Source organism: Eumetopias jubatus, unplaced genomic scaffold (assembly GCF_037043125.1).
Source record: "Eumetopias jubatus isolate StellerSeaLion01/CBP00866 unplaced genomic scaffold, mEumJub1_p1.0 scaffold_4, whole genome shotgun sequence".
NCBI classification, from domain to species: domain Eukaryota; kingdom Metazoa; phylum Chordata; class Mammalia; order Carnivora; family Otariidae; genus Eumetopias; species Eumetopias jubatus.
This window is the reverse complement of record NW_028274810.1, coordinates 102,657,167-102,679,093: the sequence shown is the minus strand read 5'-3', so window position 1 is coordinate 102,679,093 and position 21,927 is coordinate 102,657,167. Positions and strand designations below refer to the sequence as shown.

Here is a 21,927-nt window from a genome sequence, read left to right as displayed (position 1 = left end):
GCGGGCTGGCCCTGCCCCTTCCCCGGGAACTAGGCATCTGAGCCTCTGGGCTGCAGGTCCGTTTTATGCAGCCATTGGTAAGATGTGTCCGAAGGGATCCGGAAAAGCCTGAGAGGTGATTTTTTTGGATCTGGGAACACTCAGACCAGACCAGACCAAACCAAACCAAACTACGCCACATCACCTCCGGGAAACGAAGGGTCCTAGCCTAAGTCATCTCCTGACCCTGGACTCGTGTTCCTCAGGCGGAGGTCGAATATGGAAAACTGAACCACGGCTTCCAGTTCAGCCTCGTGTTTAAAAATGGGGCTTCAACAGTGAAGGCTGGAGGATGGAATGAGGGTGTGAGGAGGGGGCTCTTATCACTTATGTATTTTGCTCATCCCTGAAAATGAACATACAGATGCACTGAAACTCTCCCCAGTTTTCAGGAAAGGTTTATTGTGATAAGAGAGTGCCTTCTGTACAGTCCATTTCAGACAAAATTAAGAGAATCGGTGCCCCAAAGAGCCACCTGCCGTGGAGGGAACGAATGGCCGCGTCCAAAGTCAGAGAGTTCACGCCACGCTTATTGCACGATTTACATTCAGAGCTGCAGCTCAGAGAAGAACTTCATCAAATGGAGATAAATATTACAGAATTGGACGACCTGAACTGTTTTTGAAAACTGGAGGAAGGGGGGTATCAGCAATTACTCCGGTACCACCGCAGAGCCTGATTTTAGCAATAGCTGCGGGGATGGGGTGGGGGCGCTGTCAGAACCACCACCAGCCAGGGCCTCCTGGCTTCTAAAATGTTCTGCATCCACAGAAGAGGCAAGTGAAAGAAGAGGGGCTTGGGAGCCGCCACGAGTCCCCTGAGGAGGGAGCGGGACGGGAGCAGCTGCGCCACCTGCTGGCGGCGCATGAGAGAGCAAGCGAGCCTCCGGCTGGCCTTGCTCTCCCACAGCGTGGGGGGATTTGGCACGAACCCGAGCCAGGGTGCCTTCAGTCCCCACCCCATGCTTGCCCTCTCCCTCCGAGCGTCTCTCCGTTTCTGGGCTCCAGTGTGTGCGTGTGGGGGGGGGCGGGGGCAGAGGCAGGTCGGGCTGAGCCTTGGGGGGCGGGCTGCAAGGGACATGGCTTAGCTCGCATCTGCCTTTTGCCACAAGGATACAGGTGGCCCCTGGGAGGAAGTGACCGGTGACAGGGCTGGGCCCTGGGACCGGGGGGTTATACTACTCTGTCCCAAGCCACGTGCCAGTGGAATGATTTGAGAAGTTCTGGGAGGGGGGGGAAAAAAGACACTAATTTCCAAAACCATTCGTTCTCAGATAAAAAGCAGATTTATAAACCCACACAATCCTCTCCAGCTTCACTGAATAATATTTCAGCAGGAAAAAGTGGTTTTTGGGAAGTTGACTAACAGACGCTCACTTGTTCTGGAGTCATGAGAACAACTTCCTTGCTTTCCATTTTGTTTTCCATGCTCAGTGTGGACTTTAGGAAAAGTAGTTCACAGTCCTATGTGTGAGGGCAGGATGTTCCATAAATACCTCAAGACGGAGCGCTACTGGGTGGCTGCAGTCAGCACGCGGGGCTCAGGAGCCTAGGGGGCCAGGGCCCAGAGCCCAGGGCCCTTCCCTCCAGGGACATGATCCTTGGGAAAACAGCCACAGGCCGTGCTGCGGTTCTGGTCCAGGTGGGGCTGCCTCAGTCCTACCTACAGCACCCCACGAAAGCAGGGTGTCTGTGTGTCCCTCCACATGACTGATACGGTACCACCTTGTTTAGGAATAATAGAAAATAAACACATCTGATGTCTGGGTTTTTTCCCTGCTTCTGAATTTGTAGACTCCTAGGAAAGGATTTTTTGCAGCCTCTTGTAAATCTGGTTTCTCAAGCAGTTTATCCATCTGTATCGATCCTGTGAGCTGTGAAAGACAAGACAAACTGTACCAAAGGCAACTGTTTCCATGCCCTTCTTCCACTGAAGGGGTTCAGCCATCACCTGACCAGAGGCAGAGTACGAGCTGCAGAGAGTCAAACGGTTCTGGAACATACAGAAGCAGCTGGGTGTGCTTCCGGCCCAGCCACCCAAGCTGCAGTTTCCAAGCAAAGAGCTCACTGGAGTCCCACCTGGGAAGGGCGGCCGCCACCCCTCCTCAGGGCATCCCATCACGGGCTCTGAGCAAGTCACTCGCTCCCAGGCGGGTAACACAGGGAAGCTGTCACTCCACACTCTGGTGTCCCCCGTCCCCATCAGCGGTTGAGGGCCTCCCCCTGGTCCATGCACAGGGCAGGTGACTGCAAAGGGACAGCTACTCACACTGCTTTGGTATCCTAAGCGCCTCGTTGTCCAGCGCCATCACCTGGTGCAGGACGCCTCGGAACTGGTAGAGCACTTTCAGGTTCTTCTCCTCACCTACGCACGGGTCATAGAACCCAGGTAGCCCCGCCTGTAACAAACACAGTCTTACTCCCCGGGACCCGAGACCGTTGTTTCGAGCCCAGCACCACTGCCGTCTGCCGCCAGCTGAGGATCAGCGTGCAAGGGCCTTGACTTTCCCTCAGGAGCCGTCCACGGAAGATGCACACCGTGGAGCTGAGATTGTCAGAAAAGTTGCCTGTTCAGTCCTAGGCTTCCCTTGCAATAAAGACCCTTTCTCCCACGCTAGAGACCCCTGTCTTCACAGAAGCCCCGTCAGGACTCCTGAGAGAGCTAGGTGTTTGGCCTGAGCTGATCTGCATTTTAGTTTGCCTTTACCGTCCCCAACCCTGCGCTCCAGCATGAGCTTCCAACGTTCTACAGATCTCACACTCACTCTAGAGCAAGGCAAGGAATGAGGAGAATGTAAGCTCCATGAAGGCAGGACGTATGTTTTGTTCGCTGCCCTACCTGGCACACAGTAGGTGCTCAGGAAATCCTCGCTGCGGGGACGGATGACGCGAACAGCTCCGGTGAGACTGTAACGCGGGTGCTGGGCAGCAGGCCAAGCCGGTGCCAGCGACACGAACGATTCCACCACAACGACAGGGCCATGCCGAGGTGCCAGGCCGCCCCCACTCCACACAGGCCTTTCGTGTCTGAACCCCGCGGGTAGGCCCCGTACCTTGGAGGCCTCTGTGAGGATGAGCTTCGAGTCCTTCACCAGGCACTGCAGGGGCACGGTCACGTCAATCACCTTCACCTTCTCGCTCTTCTTGCTCTTGTCGTTGACGAACTTCCCGTACCAGGCGTTGACGATGATAAGCCCTGAAGATGGACCCAGTCTGAGCAGAGGCGGGTCTCGGGTGGGCAGCCCTCGCAGAGCCGGACCGCAGGGGCGCTATGCCCCTTTGAGACCCCCAGCGCCCACCCTGCCCCGAGAGAGGCCAGGCCTTCTCACCCATTCTGGACTCTTCCGCCTCAATTATTCTTCGGACAGATTCCTGCATCAACCGAACCTGCAAAGAACAAGGAGGGCCACTGTCAGGGTCCTTCCTGGGCTCTGCCTCTTGGTTCAGCTGTAGCCACGAGCCTGGCTGCATTTTCGCCCCTCCTCTGTTCACAAAGAACCCAATGGTACCCCTGCATTTATGCTGGGTACTTCTGTTCTGTCACCTAACAACAGTTCACTTAAAGGGAAGGAAGAGAGGACAGACAGGGCCCTCGGGTACTTAGAAACACCCTGTTATGCCTTTTGAGGGTAATTGCATCTCATCTTCAGGACCGGGCCTGGAGGTCCTGGTATTGTATCCCGCAGGGATTAGAAAGACCGAGATGACCACTGAAGCTGCCGCCCCTGAGGCCCACGTGCAGAGGGCGCCGTGATCCCCGAGCCCCGGTGAGAGGCGTGTGGCCGGAGTCACCCAGAGCAGAAGGACTTCCGGGGACGCGTCCGCGCAGCACTTACAGCGGCTTCTGCCTCTTGTTTCTTCTGCAGAATGTCAGTGGCTGTGCTTTCCCTTTGCTTTTCCAACTCCCTGAAGCGAGAAAAACACAAGCCGCATGTTAGTGCGGACTGACACAACAGAGCGCGTCGCTGGACCTGTGCCCAGCGAACAGTGTGAGCTCTCCCTGCATTCCTAGCTCTGGAGCTTTAGCAAATATTTCCAAGCCAATCTCCAGCAAATCTGTTCGTTTCGGGCCTCTGTGGCTTCCCTTTCTTTTGTCCCTCGATGGCTCTCCCCACCTCCTCACTGAAGCACACAGGAGGCCCGCTGCCGTGGGAAGCAGCCCCCACCCGACAGGAATCTCAGCAGTGAGGGATTGGAGAGCTGAATACCACAGGGGAGGCCACCTTCTGGGATTATCATAGAACACTTGAGGTGGGGACGATGTTTACTGTTTTAGGTACAAAATATACCTTCTTCTTACGTAGCAAAGCACTGGGACTCTGGGCAGCGCAGCCCTGTCCCGTCGGAAGCCTTGACCCCGCACACTCTTCCTTCTAAGCCTCAAGCCTCCTGGGGAAGCAGGGCCCTGAACTCCAGGGACTCAAACACTGGAGGGGCCCCAAAGAGGAGATTCTCTGAGCTCAGTGACTTACTACATCAGACTGCTGTAAGTAATGAATCTCAACCACCTCTCAGATGGAATGCTATCCCCCGGTGTATTGTCTACAAGAAACTGCAAAATAAATGAACGTTTCTGTAACTTCCAAGACTGTGGTTAATGCACGCCTGTGTGTAAGAACTCAAACCCACTCCTGTCAAACTCAGTGCCAGGAAAAGAAATGGTTAGAATGAGGACGGGGGCCTTTCTATTTCTTGTGGTCATGGTGTAGAGTCTGCACAATTTTGTAAACTAGCTCGGACCCTTTCTGGAAGTAGGAGGGACGAGTGCAGGGGGCCCAGCAGCAGGGCCGCTAAGGAGCAGAGTCGGCACCGGCCGAGCGCCCGCCATGGGCCGGACGCCGTGCTGAGGCTTCACGTGCGTGAATTAATTTTCCTAGTGACCCTCTGAGTAGGTTCTACGATTATCATATCCATCTACAAGACAGGAAAACTGAGGCACAGAGTTGTTTACTGATGTCCCCGTGACATGTTAGGAACTCACTTCTCTTTCTGAGCCCTGAGGTACGGTTTGATGACCAGACGGTGAAGAGCAAAGTAGACCACGAGCGGCCCCACGGTGGCATAGAACACGGCGCTGGGAAGAAGCTGGTCCGTCAAGTGAACAGGGAAGAAGTAAGTCTGACTGGCCCTGTTCAGCCTGAAAACAAAAACGAAACAGAACACCCAAGATGAGTCAGGTTTCCAGGGAAGGGTAACAGAGGTCTCAGCCACAGGACGAGAATGCTCAGATACACAGAACGCCAGTTACAGCTGGTTTCATAATCTACACACCTTTTGGTCCCTATGCCAAAGTTTAGCGGCTAGACTTGATGTCTGTGACAGAAGAAAGGTCCCCTACCAGCTAACCTCACAGGCAAAGCAGTGACTACCACCTGTCCAGAGTGAAGGTGGTCTTAGAAGACAGGAGTGGGCACCTCCCGGGGTCCTGGAGACAGAGACCTCTCCGCCCTCAATTTATCTCGTCGAAAAAAGTGGGTGAAGACTTCCAAAGCTGGCAGATTAAGGAGGTTCTGCTTCTAGTAATGGCTGAGTGGCTCCTGTTGGACCAGCCATCCCACAGGTAACCACTGTCAACTCAGGCCACAAGCAACAAAGACTCTTGGGGACTGGAGAGCAAAGCGGGCCAGTGGGTACACAGGAGGGCTCAGAGTCTGGAGCGTGCAAACACACCGGTTTCCTGTTTTTTTTGACAGCTTTGAGCCCAACGGCAAGTCTTAGCTGCTACCGTGTGGATGGTTAACACTGGAAAGAAATCTGCAGTCCTAGGAGACTGAACACCCACAGCTCAGAGTCTGAGGCAATCATAGCAGCTGGGAAGTGGGGGTCCCCCAACAAGGGAAATCAGAGCCCCAAGTTCTTTGTATAAATGTGGCACAAATCCCCAGCCGATCCCGGTCTATCAGTGGCCTTGGCTACAGGTGAAGTAATTGTGCTCTTCTAGCTGTTGCCACACTGAGTCCCAGTTCACAGTCTGACTTCTGCCAAGTTGATTACCTTTGAAAAGGAAAAATGAACACTTTTTTGGGAATTGTAACAGAATACAGACCCTCTACACTGTACTATTCACAATACCCAATACAAACGACTCTACACACCTAGGTATACAACAAGCGAAAAAGCTAACGAACCAAGACCGACCCCAGATGACCCAGACACTGGAACGAGCAGGGAAGGAAGGATTTTAGGGCGCTACTTTATGCCCAAAGACAGTATTCACTGCATGGGCTCTAACAGCAGACTGGAGGTGAGAGCAGTCCGTGAACTTGTAGACAGATCAACAGAAATTATCCACTACGAAGAACAAAGAGAAAAATATTGAAGGCAAATGGGCAGAGCCTCAGAAACCGCTGGAACTATATCAAGAGGTTTAGAGGTAAGTAATTAGGGCACCAGAGAGGAAAGAATGGGGCAGGAATTGAGATTTGAAGAATGGCCTAAAAGTTCCAAATTTGATGTGGGACATAAATTTACAGATGCAAGGAGTTTAGCAAATCCCAAGTGGCATAAATACAACAAAAACCACATGTAGGTACATTGTAGGTACAAACTGCTGGAAAAAAAAGTTAAAAAAAAAACAAAACAAAACCCAAAACCAAAGCAAAACAAAAAGTATGTAGGAAAAAAAAAAAAAAGACATCATACTCAGGGGGATAATGATTCAAATGACCACTGATGTGTCATCAGAAAGACTGTAGGCCAGAAGCTGGTAGAATAACATCTTCAGAGTGCTGAAAGCACAGATCTGTTAACCCTGAATTCCGTACTCAGGGACAATAGCCTTCAGAAGAAAAGCAACTCCAGAATTGAAGAACACTCAAAACGTAAGAAACCAAACAACCCAATAATAAAACGGACAAAAGATTTGAAGGAAGGCTTTACTAACAAAAAAAGATACGGATGGCGAGTAAGCACATGGAAAGATGTTCACCATCTGGGACATCAGGTAGACGCAAATCGAAACCACAGTGGGACACACTCACACGCCTGCTGGAGCAGCCCGAGCACACAAGACGACCGTAGCAAGGGCTGGTGAGGGTGAGGAGCCACAGGGCTCTCTCAGGCTGCTGGGGGGAAAGTACTTTCTTATCAAGGAGAGCACATATCTCCCATTTGGCTCAGCATGCCTGCCCCTAGGTATTTACCTAAGAGAAATGAAAACTTACGTTCACACCGAGCCTGTATGTGAATGTGTACTGGCTTTATTTGTAATTGCTAAAAACTGGCAATAACTGAATTGTCTGTAAACTGATAAGCAGATCAACTGTGGTGGATCAACACAATGTAATGCCAAATAACAAGAAAAAGGGATACACTACTGATGTATGCAACCATAAGGAGATATTTCAAATGCATTATGCTCATGAAAGAAGCACAAAAGGCTTCACATTGTATGATTCCAATTATATGACATTTTGAAAAAGGCAAAAATATAGGGAGTGAAAACAGACCAGTGGCCAAGGGCCTAGGGGACCTCACAAAGGCCAGGAGGCAATTATGGGGGACAATGGAAATGTGCTGTATCTTGATTGTGGTGGTGGTTACATGACTTATGGGATTGTCAAAACTCCCACGACTGCAAAATAAGACAGATGAATTTTAATTTATGTAAATTTTACATCAATAAAGCTTGACTTTAAAAATTACAGCAATGATAACAGCTTAGTTCTGGGGTAGGAATGCCCACAATGAAATTATTTTAGGTTAATATAATGCAAAATAAAAAACAAAATGATACATCTAGATAAAATATAATAAATTAACAAGATATAAAAGCAGAATAAAGAAAAACTAGAGATACTTTCTTGGTAAAGAATACTAAGGTCGGGCGCCTGGGTGGCTCAGTTGGTTGGGCAACTGCCTTCGGCTCAGGTCATGATCCTGGAGTCCCAGGAACAAGTCCCACATCGGGCTCCCTGCTCGGCAGGGAGTCTGCTTCTCCCTCTGACCCTCCCCCCTCTCATGTACTCTCTCTCTCTCTCATTCTGCCTCAAATAAATAAATAAAATCTTAAAAAAAAAAAAAGAATACTAAGGTCATCACTGATAGACCTACACTATAAGAAAAGCTGAAGAAAGTTCTTCAGGCCAAAGAAACAAATAGCAGAAGGAAAATCAGATTTTTAGGAGGGGATAAAGAACATTGGAAATGGTTTAAAAAAAAAGGGGGGGCAAACATGCTTTTCCCCCTCTTAATTTCTTTAACACATATACATGTACAAATATATACATATAAAACTATTTTTTTAATTTTTTAAAAAGATTTTATTTATTTATTTGAGAGAGAGAGAATGAGAGAGAGAGAGAGCACGAGAGGGAAGAGGGTCAGAGTGAGAAGCAGACTCCCCGCCGAGCAGGGAGCCCGATGTGGGACTCGATCCCGGGACTCCAGGATCATGACCTGAGCCGAAGGCAGTCGCTTAACCAACTGAGGCACCCAGGCGCCCTACATATAAAACTATTTAAAGCCAGAATTACATAACTCTGGTGGGGATTATAATGTGTGTAATTATAATGCATATGGAAAGTACAGAATAAAGAACATGGGAAGGGGAAATGGCCCTAGAGATTTTCAAGGTTCTTTCATTTTATATGAAGTAATACAATATGAAGTCTAAACAGATGATAAAAGGTTAACAATATGTAATCTCCAGAGCAACCACTAAGAAAAAAACCCAACACAAAGAGGTATAGCTGGGGACGCCTGGGTGGCTCAGTTGGTTGAGCATCTGTGTTTGGCTTGGGTCATGATTCCCAGGGTCCTGGGATCGAGTTCCATGTCAGGCTCCTTGCTCAGTGGGGAGACTGCTTCTCCCTCTGCCTGCCACTCCCCCTGCTTGTGTTCCCTCTCTCTGTCAAATAAATAAATAAAATCTTAAAAAAAAAAGTAGAGCTAAAAAGTCAATAGGTAAATCAAAATGGAACGCTAAAAATATTCAGTAAGAGAAGACAGAAGATGGTTAGAAGAACAAGAAATTAGAAGGGAAGAATAGAAGACATATCAAAAATAACAGGCCTAAATCCAACCATACCAATAATTACATAAATATTAATGGACCAAGGGGCGCCTGGGTGGCTCAGTTGCTTGTGCGGCTGCCTTCGGCTCAGGTCATGGTCCCAGGGTCCTGGCATCGAGTCCCGCATCGGGCTCCCTGCTCAGCGGGAAGCCTGCTTCTCCCTCTCCCACTCCCCCTGCTTGTGTTCCCTCTCTCACTGTGTCTCTCTCTGTCAAATAAATAAATGAATCTTAAAAAAAAGAAAAAAATATTAATGGACCAAACACTCTAATTAAAAAGCAAGAAACTGTGAGAATGGATATAAGCTATGAGATACCCCGTGTATATGAACATAGTGACAGGTTAAATGTAAACAGAAAAGGATAAACCACAGAAACAGCGTAAGAAGCCTGCAGTAGCCATACGTATCGGATAAAGCCGACTTCAAGTCAAAGAGCCCGACTAGAGATGAAACTCATGAAGCCACAACTGACAAAGGAAGGAACAGAGAATTCTACACTCATAGCTGAGGATTTTAACACTACTTTCTCAGCAACTGACAGAAATCTGGTCCAAGTCAATAAAGTCACAGAACTTCTGGTTTCTGATGAATGTTGTCAACGACTTTGACTGTTGGTATTCACAGAACCCATGCCCAACAACTGCAGAATACATGCTCTTTTCAAGTGCATGACTGCCGGGGTCAATTACATCACGGGCTATAAAAAAGTCTCGATATATTTAAAAAGACTGTAATCATACAGAATATGTTCTCTGACCAAAATGAAATTAAACTGAAATCACTAATCAGATATACAGAAAAACCCAAATATTTAGAAATTAAGCAATGTATTTCCAAAAGTGAAAATTAGAAAATAGTTTGAACTGAATGACAATGATACATCTCCAAATTCGTGGGATGGGGTAAAACAGGGTTTAAAGCCTTAAATGTTGGGCGCCTGGGTGCTCAGTTGGTTAGGCGACTGCCTTCGGCTCAGGTCATGATCCTGGAGTCCCGGGATCGCGTCCCACATCGGGCTCCCTGCTCAGCAGGGAGTCTGCTTCTCCCTCTGACCCTCTTCCCTCTCGTGCTCTCTCTCATTCTCTCTCTCTCAAATAAATAAAATCTTTAAAAAAAAAAAAGCCTTAAATGTTTATAATATAAAAGAAGAAAGGTTTCAAATTAATAACCTAAGGCTGGGCTTTAAAAATCTAGAAAAGGCAGCAATGTGAAACCAAAGTATGGAGAAAGAAGAAAAAAAGATCAGAAATCAATGAAACAGAAAACAGATAAACAATAGAGAACATAACAAAGACAAAGCTGGTTCTTTGAAAGGGTAAGTGCCCCATCCAGACTGGCTAAGAAAAAGGGAGAAAGAACAGCAATGACCAGATTGAGGAATGAGGACAGAGATCATCTACAGAGAACCACAGACATTAAAAGGGTAAGGACATATCTATATATTTATTTTTATTTTTTTATATATATATATTTTAAAGATTAGAGAGAGAGAGAGACAGCAAGAGAGGGAACCCAAGAGGGAGTGGGAGAGGGAGAAGCAGGCTTCCTGCGGAGCAGGGAGCCCGACGCGGGGCTCGATCCCAGGGCCTTGGGATCATGACCCGAGCCGAAGGCAGGGGCCCAATGACTGAGCTGCCCAGGTGCCCCAGGGTAAGGGCATATTATGAGCAACTTCATGCTAGGAAATTCGACAGTCAAAATGGACAAATTCCTTGAAAAAAACATAGTAACAAAGCTAGCACAAGATTAAAGAGAAAACTGAAAAATCCCTGGGTGTGTGTGTATATATATCTTAAAGAATCCATTATCAAAAATCCTCCTTACAGGGGCACCTGGGTGGCTCAGTTGGTAAAGCAACTGCCTTTGGCTCAGTTCATGATCGCAGGGTCCTGGGATCAAGCCCCATGTCAGGCTCCCTGCTCAGCACGGGAGTCTGCTTCTCCCTCTCCCTCTGTCGCTCCCCCTGCTTGTGCTGGCTCTCTTTTTCTCTCCATCAAATAAATAAATTATATAAAAAAAACCCCACAAAAACCCTCCTACAGAGAAAATTCAGTCTCAACGGATTTCACTGGTGAATTCTATGAAACCTGAAGAATAAACCATTCTTGGGAGCGCCTGGGTGGCTCAGTACGTTGGGCATCTGACTCTTGATTTCGGTTTAGGTCATGATCTCAGGGTCATGAGATGGGAGTCCCATGTTGGGCTCTGCGCTCAGTGGGGAGTCTGCTTGAGATTCTCCCCCACTCCCCTTTGCTCCTGCCCCTGCTTGTGTATGTGCACGCTCTCTCAAAAAGGAACAAACCACTTTCACACAAATCCTTTCAGAAAAAAAAGAAGGAATACTTCCTAACTCATTTTATCAGGCTGCCATAACTCATTCCAAAATCTGACAAACACACAAAAAAAAGAAAATTACAATCCGCATCCCTTATAAACACAGATAGAAAAATCCTTAGGAAGATATTAGCAAATGAAATCAAGCAATATATAAGAAGTGTTACATGTCACGATCAAGTAGAGTTTTCCTCAGGAATATAAGGTTGGTTTAACATTCAAAAATTACTGTGATTCGCCAAATAAACAGAAATATAAGAGAAAATTAGCAAAGACCATCTGTTATTGCTGAACTCTGGGGCCTTCCGGAAAACTTCGGTTTATACGGCAATACGATCTGGACAATTCAGCCTGCTGACATGGGAAACTCGGCTGAGGTGAAAATGTTTCTTTCCGAGGAGGGAGAGTGGCATTCTTGGGATGAAAATTCAATTCAGATTATGTCCTGCAATATCTTCACGGGAGAAGTATTTCACAACAGGAATGGAATCAGAAAACTGTGTCTCGTTAGTGGTCCCAATTTGGGAATAAAAGGTATTAGAATGCAGACAATCTGTGTGTGTGTATGCCCCTTACTAAATCTCAGGGGTGCTCAGATCACTGAGAGGAGAGAGGCCCGATGTGGCCCTGGTCCTGGTGACCTGCTTTGGCTCTCATCTCCAAACTGCGATGAGGGGTGATGTGTTTCCTTCCTGTCTCTGTATCTCTCCCTCCCTCCTTCTGTCTCTCTGTCCATCCCTCTGTTATGTCCCAGAGCTCTCTCAACTGCCTGCTCCAGGAGTGCGGTACAGAATACAGTGGACACAGTTAAAGAGCTTCTGATGAGGGCCAGGGAGGTGGACGGATGATCAGAGGGAGATGGTGCAGTGGAGGGTAAACAAGGGAAATGGAAAGGGTTTCCCTGCGGCAAAGTGAGGGGTACTGCTCTTATGGGGTGACGAGGGATGGTTTTGGCAATTAGGTGAAATCTGAGCAGAGACCTGAGGGAATCGAAGGAATCAGCCATGCTGGCATCTGGGGACTGAGGAACAGCAAGTACACAGTCTGGTCACAGGAGGGGGGTCACTGTTGTCTGGAGCAGTGTGGAGACCAGGGTGGCTGGAGTGAGAAGAGGCAGATGGGAGAGGAGGGGTGAGCAGAAGTGAGGTTCTGATCACAGAGGGTTCCGAAGGGCTCTGGCTTTTGCCCGGGACTGAGGGAGTCACCGAGGCCTTAAGCAGAGAGCGACAACACCGACTTACGTTCAAAGGTCCTGCATGTGTGGAGAGTGAAGGAGATGGGTCAGGAGGTACTGCAGTAATTCAGACCCCAGACAGTGGGAGCAGAGAGCGGGTGAGGAGCGGTCACGTTCAGGAGCTGCATTCTGAGGACAGCTGAGATGGTTTTGAGGTGCATTAACTTTGGTGTGTGGGAAAAAGAGTGACCAAGGCCAACTCCACAGAACAGCTGGAAGGCTGGGGCTCTCCTGACCGAGGGAGGCTCTGGGCAGAGCAGGTTTGGAAGCATCGGGAGCTGAGATGGGACGTTTGAGATGCTGGTGGAGATCCAAGCAGCGATTTGTAAGAGGAAGGAGGATACAGGGGCTGGAGGTCTGGTGCGCGGGCCAGGCCGGAGCGATAAATGTGAGCGTCATCAGCGCAGGAAGGCGCTTCAGATCCAGCAGGCCGACGGGGCCACCTGGGGCGGGGTCTACACAGACGAGGACCAGGTCCCACCGTGATGCCCCCATACACAAGTAACCAGCCAGCGAGGTAAGCAGACGGCAAAGAGAGGCCGGCAGGCAGGAAGGCACGCCACTGGAGCAGGGGAGAAGGGTCTGTGCGGGTGGGAACAGGTACGGGGGACATGCCGAGGCGCCCTGGGCGATCACGCGTGCAGGCAGCGGTGGCGAGGAGTGGGCGTGCGGGGCCGGCATCAGGGCCGCCTGGGGAAGGGAGCGAGGCAGTCGGCTGGTGGAGGCTCCCTGCCGGCAGGGACGCAGACCCTCAGTGCACACCAGGCTTCCGGACTCCCAGACACTGGCCTACACGCCTAAGACGCAACCGTATCTTTAAGAACAAAATTACAAAGCAAAGTTTCTTTCATCCTTAACGCGGGTGAAGCCAGGTGACTTACAAGCTGCCACATAATCCTTGGCCAGAAAGATCCAGTCCCACTTACTTGACTTTGAGAGAAACGCCCTGAGGGACTCCAACGCTGACGGCGGCGCCTAGGACGCTGTGCCTGGAGATCTTGCGCTCGGCTCCGTACTCCACCACCGTCCCGAAGAAGCCCGCCCTGCAGGGAGCGTGTGGCCTGAGCACGGGGGGGCCCCTCGGCTCTCCGTCCCTCCCGGTCCCCACGGGGCCCCCCTCCTGCCCTCCCCCACCCCCACGAGTGGGTCACGACGGACACCCCGGTCAGCGAGCAGGACAACGCCAGCATGCCAGCGGTGCAGTCCTTCCTCAAGGCGGGGGCGGTGGAGCGCTCGGGCAGTGTCGCAGACTCGGGCGGGCGTCTCACGCGCACGGCTCTGCCGGCGGGACCTTGTCCCCAGCGTGCCGCAGGCCTGCTGCCGAGCAGCCCGGCCAGGACTTACTTCAGCGATCCTTTCACGCGTGTCTGGTCATCATCCTGGAATTTGTGCTGATAGCTGATCAGTGCAAAGGAGTGAGGGATTCCAAGCTGGGGAGATGGAGGGAAACGGGGGGGGGGGGCAGGGGGAGAAGGGAAGGCACAGCTAGCGGCCGAGGTGCTGCGGGAAGGCGCTGCTGAGCACCCATCATGGGCAGGCCTCTCGGGCAGGGGCCGCGACCTGAGTGTGAAGATTGACTAGCGGCCAATATTTAAAAACTGGGGAAATTCATATAAAAACCCAGTTTCCTGACTCCGCACGAAAACAACACATTCCGAGGCAAGGAGCCTGCGTTCCGACACAGCTGCAGGCAGTGGGCGCTGAGGAGCAGCAACCTTCTGAGGTGGGGGGCCCCTCACGCCGTGTCCCTGGCCACCACAGTGGCACCTGAGTGCACGACTGCGCTCTGGGGTCACTTACCAACCCGGGCTCTCTCCCACCCTGATTCTGTGGGCTTCTACTAGATGCGAAAGGGGCCCTTCGCTTTAGGGTAACGGGGACACAACTACCCTGGAAGCCTCAGAACAGTATCTCAACACCCCTGAGTGTGTGTGCACAAAACCAGCCCCTCAGGGCCCCCACAGTGCTCAGATCTGCGGAGGGTGGCCAGGGTGAGGGACATCAGGGGCACACAAAGGAGCAGCTCTGTCCTCACCTGCAGGGCCACAGTGAAGTGGCTGGTTTTGGTGTCCCGGACGATGCTCGTGTTCATGGCCGACTGGATACCCCACCGCCACTGCAGGTAGCCCACCGTGTTCCTGTCCAGGTTCCGGGCTAGCACAGTGGTGAGGCCAGGCCGGATTCCACGGGATGAGAACTGCAGAGCACAGTTTGTCGTCACAAAGCTGGGGGGACATACAGATAGAAAGGGTCCTGGATGACACCCGGTTCTCAGCTGTTCTTGGCCCCTTCCTGTCAGGCTGAGCCCCAGCTCACTCTCCCTTCCATGAATCCCGAGCCGGCACCCCACAAGGAAAACTGGACATTGAGCCTCTCTCCTTGAGAGGGAGTGAGAGGGTGCCTTGCTGCAATCTTCCTAGTAACCCTCCCTGCTGATGTGCACGGCCCAGCTGATCCCACTCTACTGAAAACCACTAGGTCCAATCCTTCTGCAAGTCAGAATCACCTCAGGGTTGGGGGGGGGGGAAGGCTGCATAGCGGAATCACCTGGCTGATCTAGAAAATACTGACAATCGGATCCCACGCCCCGGCATTCCGATGTACAGGCTTGGAGGGTTAAAAGCCTGCCAGGTGATTCTAACGTGCAGCAAAGTGGGAGGACCTCTGACCCAGAGACCATCCCAGACCAATGACGTCAGAGTTTCAGGGCGGGGGGCCGGGCATCAGTAGATTCTTCAGGATCACCCACGTGATTCTGGTGTCGACCCAGGGCCATGCACTTGGAAGGCTGGTACAGCAAACCGCTTGCCTGGAAAGGCATCTGAAGTTTGTTTCCAAGGGAGTCAGCCCCACCTTCTGGTTAAAAAGGGGTATTTCATTTTGACGAATTCACACCACTTTACGCGAAAGTTAAAAGGTGAGCAAATAGCCCAACATTCACCAGATTGCCAAAGTCTGGTTTCTTTCTTTCCTAAGCTCGAGAGGTGTCACTTTTGCCATTAAATAACAACAAAGACGAGCACTCTGATCATAGTGCTTTTGTAAACTTCCAGCAATTCCCCATGAATTGAGAATTTCCTTCTCCCCTCCACAGGACCCCCCAACCCAAACGTTCCCTCATTTCTCTCAAGTCACACGGGGTGCTAGCTGTGTTTTTCTGCTTCAGCCACACTGGGGTCAGGGGAGGCAAGCAGGGAGGAGAGAGACCAAAGTCACCCTAGAATTTCAAGACAGACAGTGGCATTTAAAAGAATCAAAATATAAGGACCGAGATCCTTGTTTAATTAAAGTAGTAAGACTTAGTCTTTTTATCCAGCATGTCCTAGAGAAAGACTGATTCGAGAGAGAGAGAGAGAAGAGAGATCAGCAAGGCAGGCACTGCCCTGGGAGACGGACAACACTCTACAGGCTGTCTGCTTTTTCGGGGCTGACGCTACACCCCCAACCAACCTTGTGATCACTAGTCCGGACTTGCAAATAGCCTGGCTCTAGGATCAGGGCACCTTGAAGAGCAGACGCCGTACATTGACAAACTGGCATCCCTGTTTATACATCTGCATTCTCAACTCTGATAAACTCTGGGCACGATGACGACATTCAATTTCCAAACCTGTAAAGGCCGGTGACCAGCAAGACTGAGCCCACCCTCGCCGGTGACCACTCATTGGATACTTTGAGGCTCAACCAGAACAAGATGGCCAACAGCTTTCCCTCCGTGAAGTGTCTCCTGAATGTGCCTGATCTAAGAATGACCTAGGTGCTTGGTAAAAGTTCAGATTCCTGGGCCTCCCAGAGGAGCCGACTCAGCTGGTGTGGGGAGTGGGGCAGGACTCTGTGTTCTCAGTTGGCAGCAGGGGAGACAGACCTTCGCAGACAAGTGCTTGGAACGTGTTAGGCCAACATGTATGCATACTCTTTGTCTAAAGTGGTTAAAAGTGCAAATCCTCATCTGACCCACTGACTCCAAGTCCTGCAGCAGGGGCCTGTGAAGCTGTGTTCTCACCCGCACATGGATGACCCCCCACATTGGGGCTGGGCGTGCCTGTTGCTGCCTTCAGCCTGTGTGTTTGCAAGCTTGGTCTCCACCTGTCCCAGATGCCACACCCACTTTCTCAAGACCTTCCATACCCTATGTCCCACCCACCTGGGAACGTGCCTTTCCTACCTGACTGGAGGGCAGGGACTGGTCTTACCTCAAGAGGACGGGGTGGGTGTGCAGATGGAATTGAAAAGCTTTCTTTTCAAACACAGACTCCATCCCAGGACTCCTTTATTTTCTCCCCCAGAGTAAGGAGAATTTTATTTTACCTTCCACCCAGTTCTTTTAGCTGAGCTCACAAAGGTAACCCAACATGGGAACTAAGGATACCTCTGTGGTTCTAGAAGGGCAGCAAGTTACAGTTCTACGAGTGGGATGTCACTGCAAGAGCAAAGATGAAGGGGAGCTGGGGGGGGGAGTGTCCCTTAACCCTCCAGCATCTGCACATCTTGCTGATGACCAGGCAGTCTCACCAGTGCCTCACTGTTTAATACAGACCCTTTCCAGAACTTAAAACACATTCTCGGGGACAAAGAAATGATCCACAAGTTCATCAATACTTCAGGCCACTGACCAGCTTCCCTGAAGATGCTTTCTCTCCAGTCTCTCCAGGCTCTCCCAGCCCCCGGTGAAGAGGCAGGAGCCTCATTCCGACAGAGGAGGAGACTGTGGGCCACAGAGCAGCAGACGACCCTTCCCCACACCCGCCAGTCCAGAGTCTGAGCCACAGGCACCCTGCTTGGGCTCTCCGCCAGCGCCACAGGATCTGCCCCTGGTGACCTTTCAGGACAGAAGAGGTAACTCCAGATGACCTTGACAAAAAGAATACACAGGTTCTAGTCTGCTAAATCCACAAAGACCATCAAAGAGGACTTCTCTCTATTTACCATCTTGGGGTGAGATTACGGAACAGCTTCAGACCAAATAAAGGTCCCTGCAGATCCCCGGCTCCAAATTCTAACTGTTCAAAAGAGAAAAAGAGAGAGTGTTAGCGGGGTTTACTCTCACGGCCGCAACCCATGTCTCAGGGAAGCACCCCGGTTACAATTCCTTCTTTTAATTCAAAGCCACTGGCCCTTGCCAGGGCTCTGAAAGTAGGGGCTTGAAGATTTTGGAACCCAATGTGGAGCTTGACCTCATGACCCTGAGATCAAGACCTGAGCCAAGATCAAGAGTTGGATGCTTGGGGCGCCTGGGTGGCTCAGTTGGTAAAGCGTCTGCCTTCGGCTCAGGTCATGATCCCAGGTTCCTAGGATCGAGTCCCACATCGGGCTCCCTGCTCAGTGGGGAGACTGCTTCTCCCTCTGCCTGCCGCCCCTCCTGCTTGTGCTCTCCCTCTTTCTCTGACAAATTAAAAAAAAAAAAAAAAAAAAAGAGAGAGAGAGAGAGATGCTTAACCGACTGAGCCCCCCAGGCGCGCCTGGAAGATTCTCAAGGGCTCATCCTAATCTTCCCCAAACGGAGGACTGTCTCCACAGATCCAAAGGAGGCAGGTTTCAGAAAGGACCCCTCCAAAGGAAACACCGCTGGCCTCCGATGGTCTCCCTCGCTCAGGTCAGAAAGGGAGACTGGCTTCTGTGCCCGGCCATCCACAGAGCCGCCTGTTGCGGCTGGGTGCAGGGCCCCCTCCCCTGCAGTGCTGGCTTCCTTGTGTTCCCGATCTGCTCTGCTTCATTGCCTATGGCTCTCACAGGTGACTGGAGATGGTCCTCAGGAGTCTAGAGTTAACCCATCAGCAGTGCCACACTCAGCCTTGGAAGTCCAGCCCGTTCTGGCTGCCTCATTTACTAGTCTGGGTGACTTTCAAGGCAACTCTTCAATGTTAATTTGACGCAGTTCAATTTGTTCAGCAGAGCTGGCTGTCAAATGGCCACCGATCAGTGGACCGGAGCACTGACGCGGCACCTGCCTTCCGAATTGGGCAGGAAAAGGGAAGAGCCTACAGGTTTCTGCTGAAGAGGAACAAAGATGCAGAGTTTCTTGAGGTTGCGTTGCTCTAAGTTGGCATCTCAAGGGAAATCCTGCTGCTCTATCCTACCTCTGAGCTGTCCAGCAGACAGGGGATTCCGTCTCCGGTAGGAGACATGTTTTTCTCTTGGCGACAGTCACCTCATGCAAGTTTGACATCTGGTACCCTGTTGTACAATGATGTGGCCAACCTAGGTCTTTTTGAGGGTTGGCTTTTAGAATGTGAATGTTCAGAAATCAGGCTTTGCAGTGGATAACACAGACCCGCCCGTCGACATTCTTACCTCTCCCCATCCCTTTGCGGAAGTGACTCGTCTAAGCGCGAAGTTAATGGAACCCCCTCCGTTCCCATTCTGGGTTGAGAGGCTTCCAGAGAGGATGGCTGTGTCTGTAGCTGTCAAGGGTGCCTAGGAAATGATATTTGCTGGTAAGGAATGAGTCAAAGCACTAAGAAGCACAAGGACAGCAGTCTAACGAAAACACTTCAAGTGTATGGCCAAAGGTGCAGATGACCACGGCTTCAGGGTCTAGGGATGCACGAGGACCTCAACAGGTTCACTTCTCTCCCACTTGGCCATCTGAACTGCATGTGGCCACCAAGGTAATGTTTTGCAAAAGCTTGACTGGGCAAATTTCAAAAAACCAGGGGAAAGACAGGGCTAAATGCTGGTTCTTAGTATACTGACAGCATCAGATGGTACAGTGGCTTCATCATGTGCCTTCCCTCTCACTGTGGGATGTCTGGGACTCTCCGGTCCTTGTTCGCCACCAGCACTGGGGAAGGGACTGAATCCATGGCCCTCCTAGCCAACCTGGAAGCTCCACCAGAACGGCAAGTTTCCCAGAGTTAGGACTTCATCTTCTGGGTTGATGCACTTGAGAATAAACAGAGTTGAGGAGGCAGAGACCAACTATAAGCCTCAGCAGACCCACCCACCACTGCTACCTCCAAACCGGGGGCAGAAAGATGACATTTTAGCGATCCTGGGTTCAGCTGAATATTGTGTTTTTTGCACATGACAGAGTGTGCCTTAAAACTAAGGCTGGTTCTTGGAATTACCCATGGAGGTCTGCTTTCTCGCCCCAAATCTCCCTGACCTGGGTCTCTACTTCTCACAGACCACTTGCACTTCTGCTGGGGGAGCCCTGCGACCTTGGAAGCTAAGTGCCCCCTGGCACTCATGCTGCTACGAGTCAGCAAAGCAGTAACAAACAAGGTTGTGCCTGGAAATTTTTTTTAGTGGCTAATTGCATCCTTTCATAAATAAAGATGAGAAAAACCACAGCTGCTCAGTGCGCTGCGCCTCGTTAACCTGATCCTCACTGCACTCGGGTGGGGGGGTGTCTGGGCTTCACCTCAATAGACTGGGATATGTGCATCTTGTTAATTTCAATCTGTGGAAAGCCACTTCCAGACACATCTTCGTACTCCTCCTCATAGCGATCGAAAAGGTCAGTGGCATCGATGCCAACACTGATGGTCCCCTGGGGCAGAAAAACAAGCAGTCAGAGCAGGGCTGGTATTTGTGGAACGAAAGACAATCTACACTCTGGCAGCCGGCGGTCCGCTGGGTGTGGGCGGGACTCCACCCCACAGCCCACGGAGCATGAATGTCACAGTTCACACTGAACTGCAGCAGAGCGTCACCGAATGCTGGGGTCAGAAAGCCAGTCACGTCGGCAGGCAAATGACAAGATAAGTGTTAGGAAAAGAAAAAAGACCCACACAACTTGATTTTTAGGGCCCAAATAGGACCCACTTCATGGCTCTAAACAGGTCACCTCCAGATTTAACCGGTGAATGCAGAAACCACCGAGACACAAGCCCCATGAATTAAACATTTTAATGTTTGATTCTAAACCCTCTTAACATCACAAAACTACCTTAAAACTCTAAAACAGGGGTTCCTGGGTGCTCAGTTGTTAAGTGTCTGCCTTCGGTTCAGGTTATGATCCCCAGGGTCCTGGGACTGAGCTCTGTGTTAGGCTCCCTGCTCAGTGGGGAGTCTGTTCCCCCCTCTCCCTGCTGCTCCCCCTGCTTGTGCTCTCTTTGTCAAATAAAATCTTAAAAAAAAAGTGCAAACAAAATCAATTATGAATGAATGGGAGATTGAAAAACTGTTTCACCTTCTAAAATTAATTTGAGAATTAAGCTATGAGAAACAGAGTATCATATTTTTTTTAAATTTTTAAAATTTATTTTATTTTTTTAAAGATTTTATTTATTCATTTGACAGAGAGAGACACAGCAAGAGAGGGAACACAAGCAGGGGGGGTGGGAGAGGGAGAAACAGGCTTCCCGTCGAGTGGGAGCCCGATGCGGGGCTTGATCCCAGGACCCCGGGATCATGACCCGAGCCAAAGGCAGATGCTCAACGACTGAGCCAACCAGGCGCCCCCGGAATATCATATTCTCTCAAGAAATGTGAGGCTAAAGTTTGCTGACTGATATAAAATGGTTCATACTTGGAAAATCAATGTTTATTATTTTTTTAATCATCAGAAGATTTTTCAAATGGGCATATATCTTAATCCCACATATAAAAATCTGACCACACATTTTTATTCAGTTCCCTGCAGCCCATTTTAAAAAACTGTATTGAGGCTGAATTTATATATAATAACACAAACTGCACCCACCTAAAGTGCACATTTCGGTGAGTTCTGACAGACATGGAGACTTGTGAAACCAACCTCCACAATCATGACACGGAACATTTCTGTCGCCCCAAAAGCAGAGTGGGAGCATGTGTTTTTCTCCCCGAGAAGGGGACACGCGAACAAAGACGTGAGTGAGAAAGCAGGAAGGAGGCCGCTGGGGCCGGAGCAAAGGAAGCACAAAGCACAAGAGGAGGCCGCGGCTGCGGGTGGTTATGTGTGGGTGGTCCGTGGACGTCAGCGCGGGGAGCGCGGGAGAGGGGGCTCTATCCAGAAGATGGCCAGTTGAACCCTACTGTTTCTGGTGGTTTAGCAATTATCCCAATTTTCATTTTTTATTAAACCAAATATTACCATCATCATCAATACTTCCCTTAAACTAAGAAGCCAGACTGGGTTGGGTGCCGAGGCCTTCACTTGGTACCTCCAGCCTCCACCGTCTCGTCTACCGGTGTGGGGTGCCACTGCGTCTCTACTCTCTTCCCAGGTGAAATGTGAGCATCCCTCCACCCTCCGCCCAGCCCGGACACTTGCTGGTGTGGTGGCCGGGCGGTCACCCCCTCCCAGTCTCAGCTGGTGTGAGAAGTAGGAGATGCTGTTGCCCGTCTGGTACAGCAGGCTGGCGGCATGAGTGAAGCTGTG

The 21,927-nt window shown here is 50.5% G+C and overlaps 1 protein-coding gene across 2 annotated transcripts in view; it reads right to left on the bottom strand.

Annotated features, from left to right (window-relative positions):
- Positions 1 to 420: 420 nt before the first annotated feature.
- DNAJC11 (DnaJ heat shock protein family (Hsp40) member C11) overlaps positions 421 to 21,927 on the bottom strand; it is a 75,072-nt gene continuing 53,565 nt past the window's right edge. Inside the window, exons 5-16 of one of the 2 annotated variants that reach the window (XM_028108388.2) lie at positions 19,984 to 20,112; positions 18,912 to 19,034; positions 17,547 to 17,620; positions 14,656 to 14,845; positions 13,965 to 14,050; positions 13,547 to 13,663; positions 5,020 to 5,175; positions 3,875 to 3,944; positions 3,368 to 3,425; positions 3,092 to 3,234; positions 2,308 to 2,437; positions 421 to 1,912 (exon numbers count right to left, since the gene is read on the bottom strand). In XM_028108388.2, coding sequence (XP_027964189.1) covers positions 1,887 to 1,912; positions 2,308 to 2,437; positions 3,092 to 3,234; positions 3,368 to 3,425; positions 3,875 to 3,944; positions 5,020 to 5,175; positions 13,547 to 13,663; positions 13,965 to 14,050; positions 14,656 to 14,845; positions 17,547 to 17,620; positions 18,912 to 19,034; positions 19,984 to 20,112 — 1,302 coding nt within the window. In that variant the 3' untranslated portion in view covers positions 421 to 1,886. The remainder of the gene's footprint in view (positions 1,913 to 2,307; positions 2,438 to 3,091; positions 3,235 to 3,367; positions 3,426 to 3,874; positions 3,945 to 5,019; positions 5,176 to 13,546; positions 13,664 to 13,964; positions 14,051 to 14,655; positions 14,846 to 17,546; positions 17,621 to 18,911; positions 19,035 to 19,983; positions 20,113 to 21,927) is intronic. The other variant, XM_028108389.2, reaches the window with a different exon arrangement.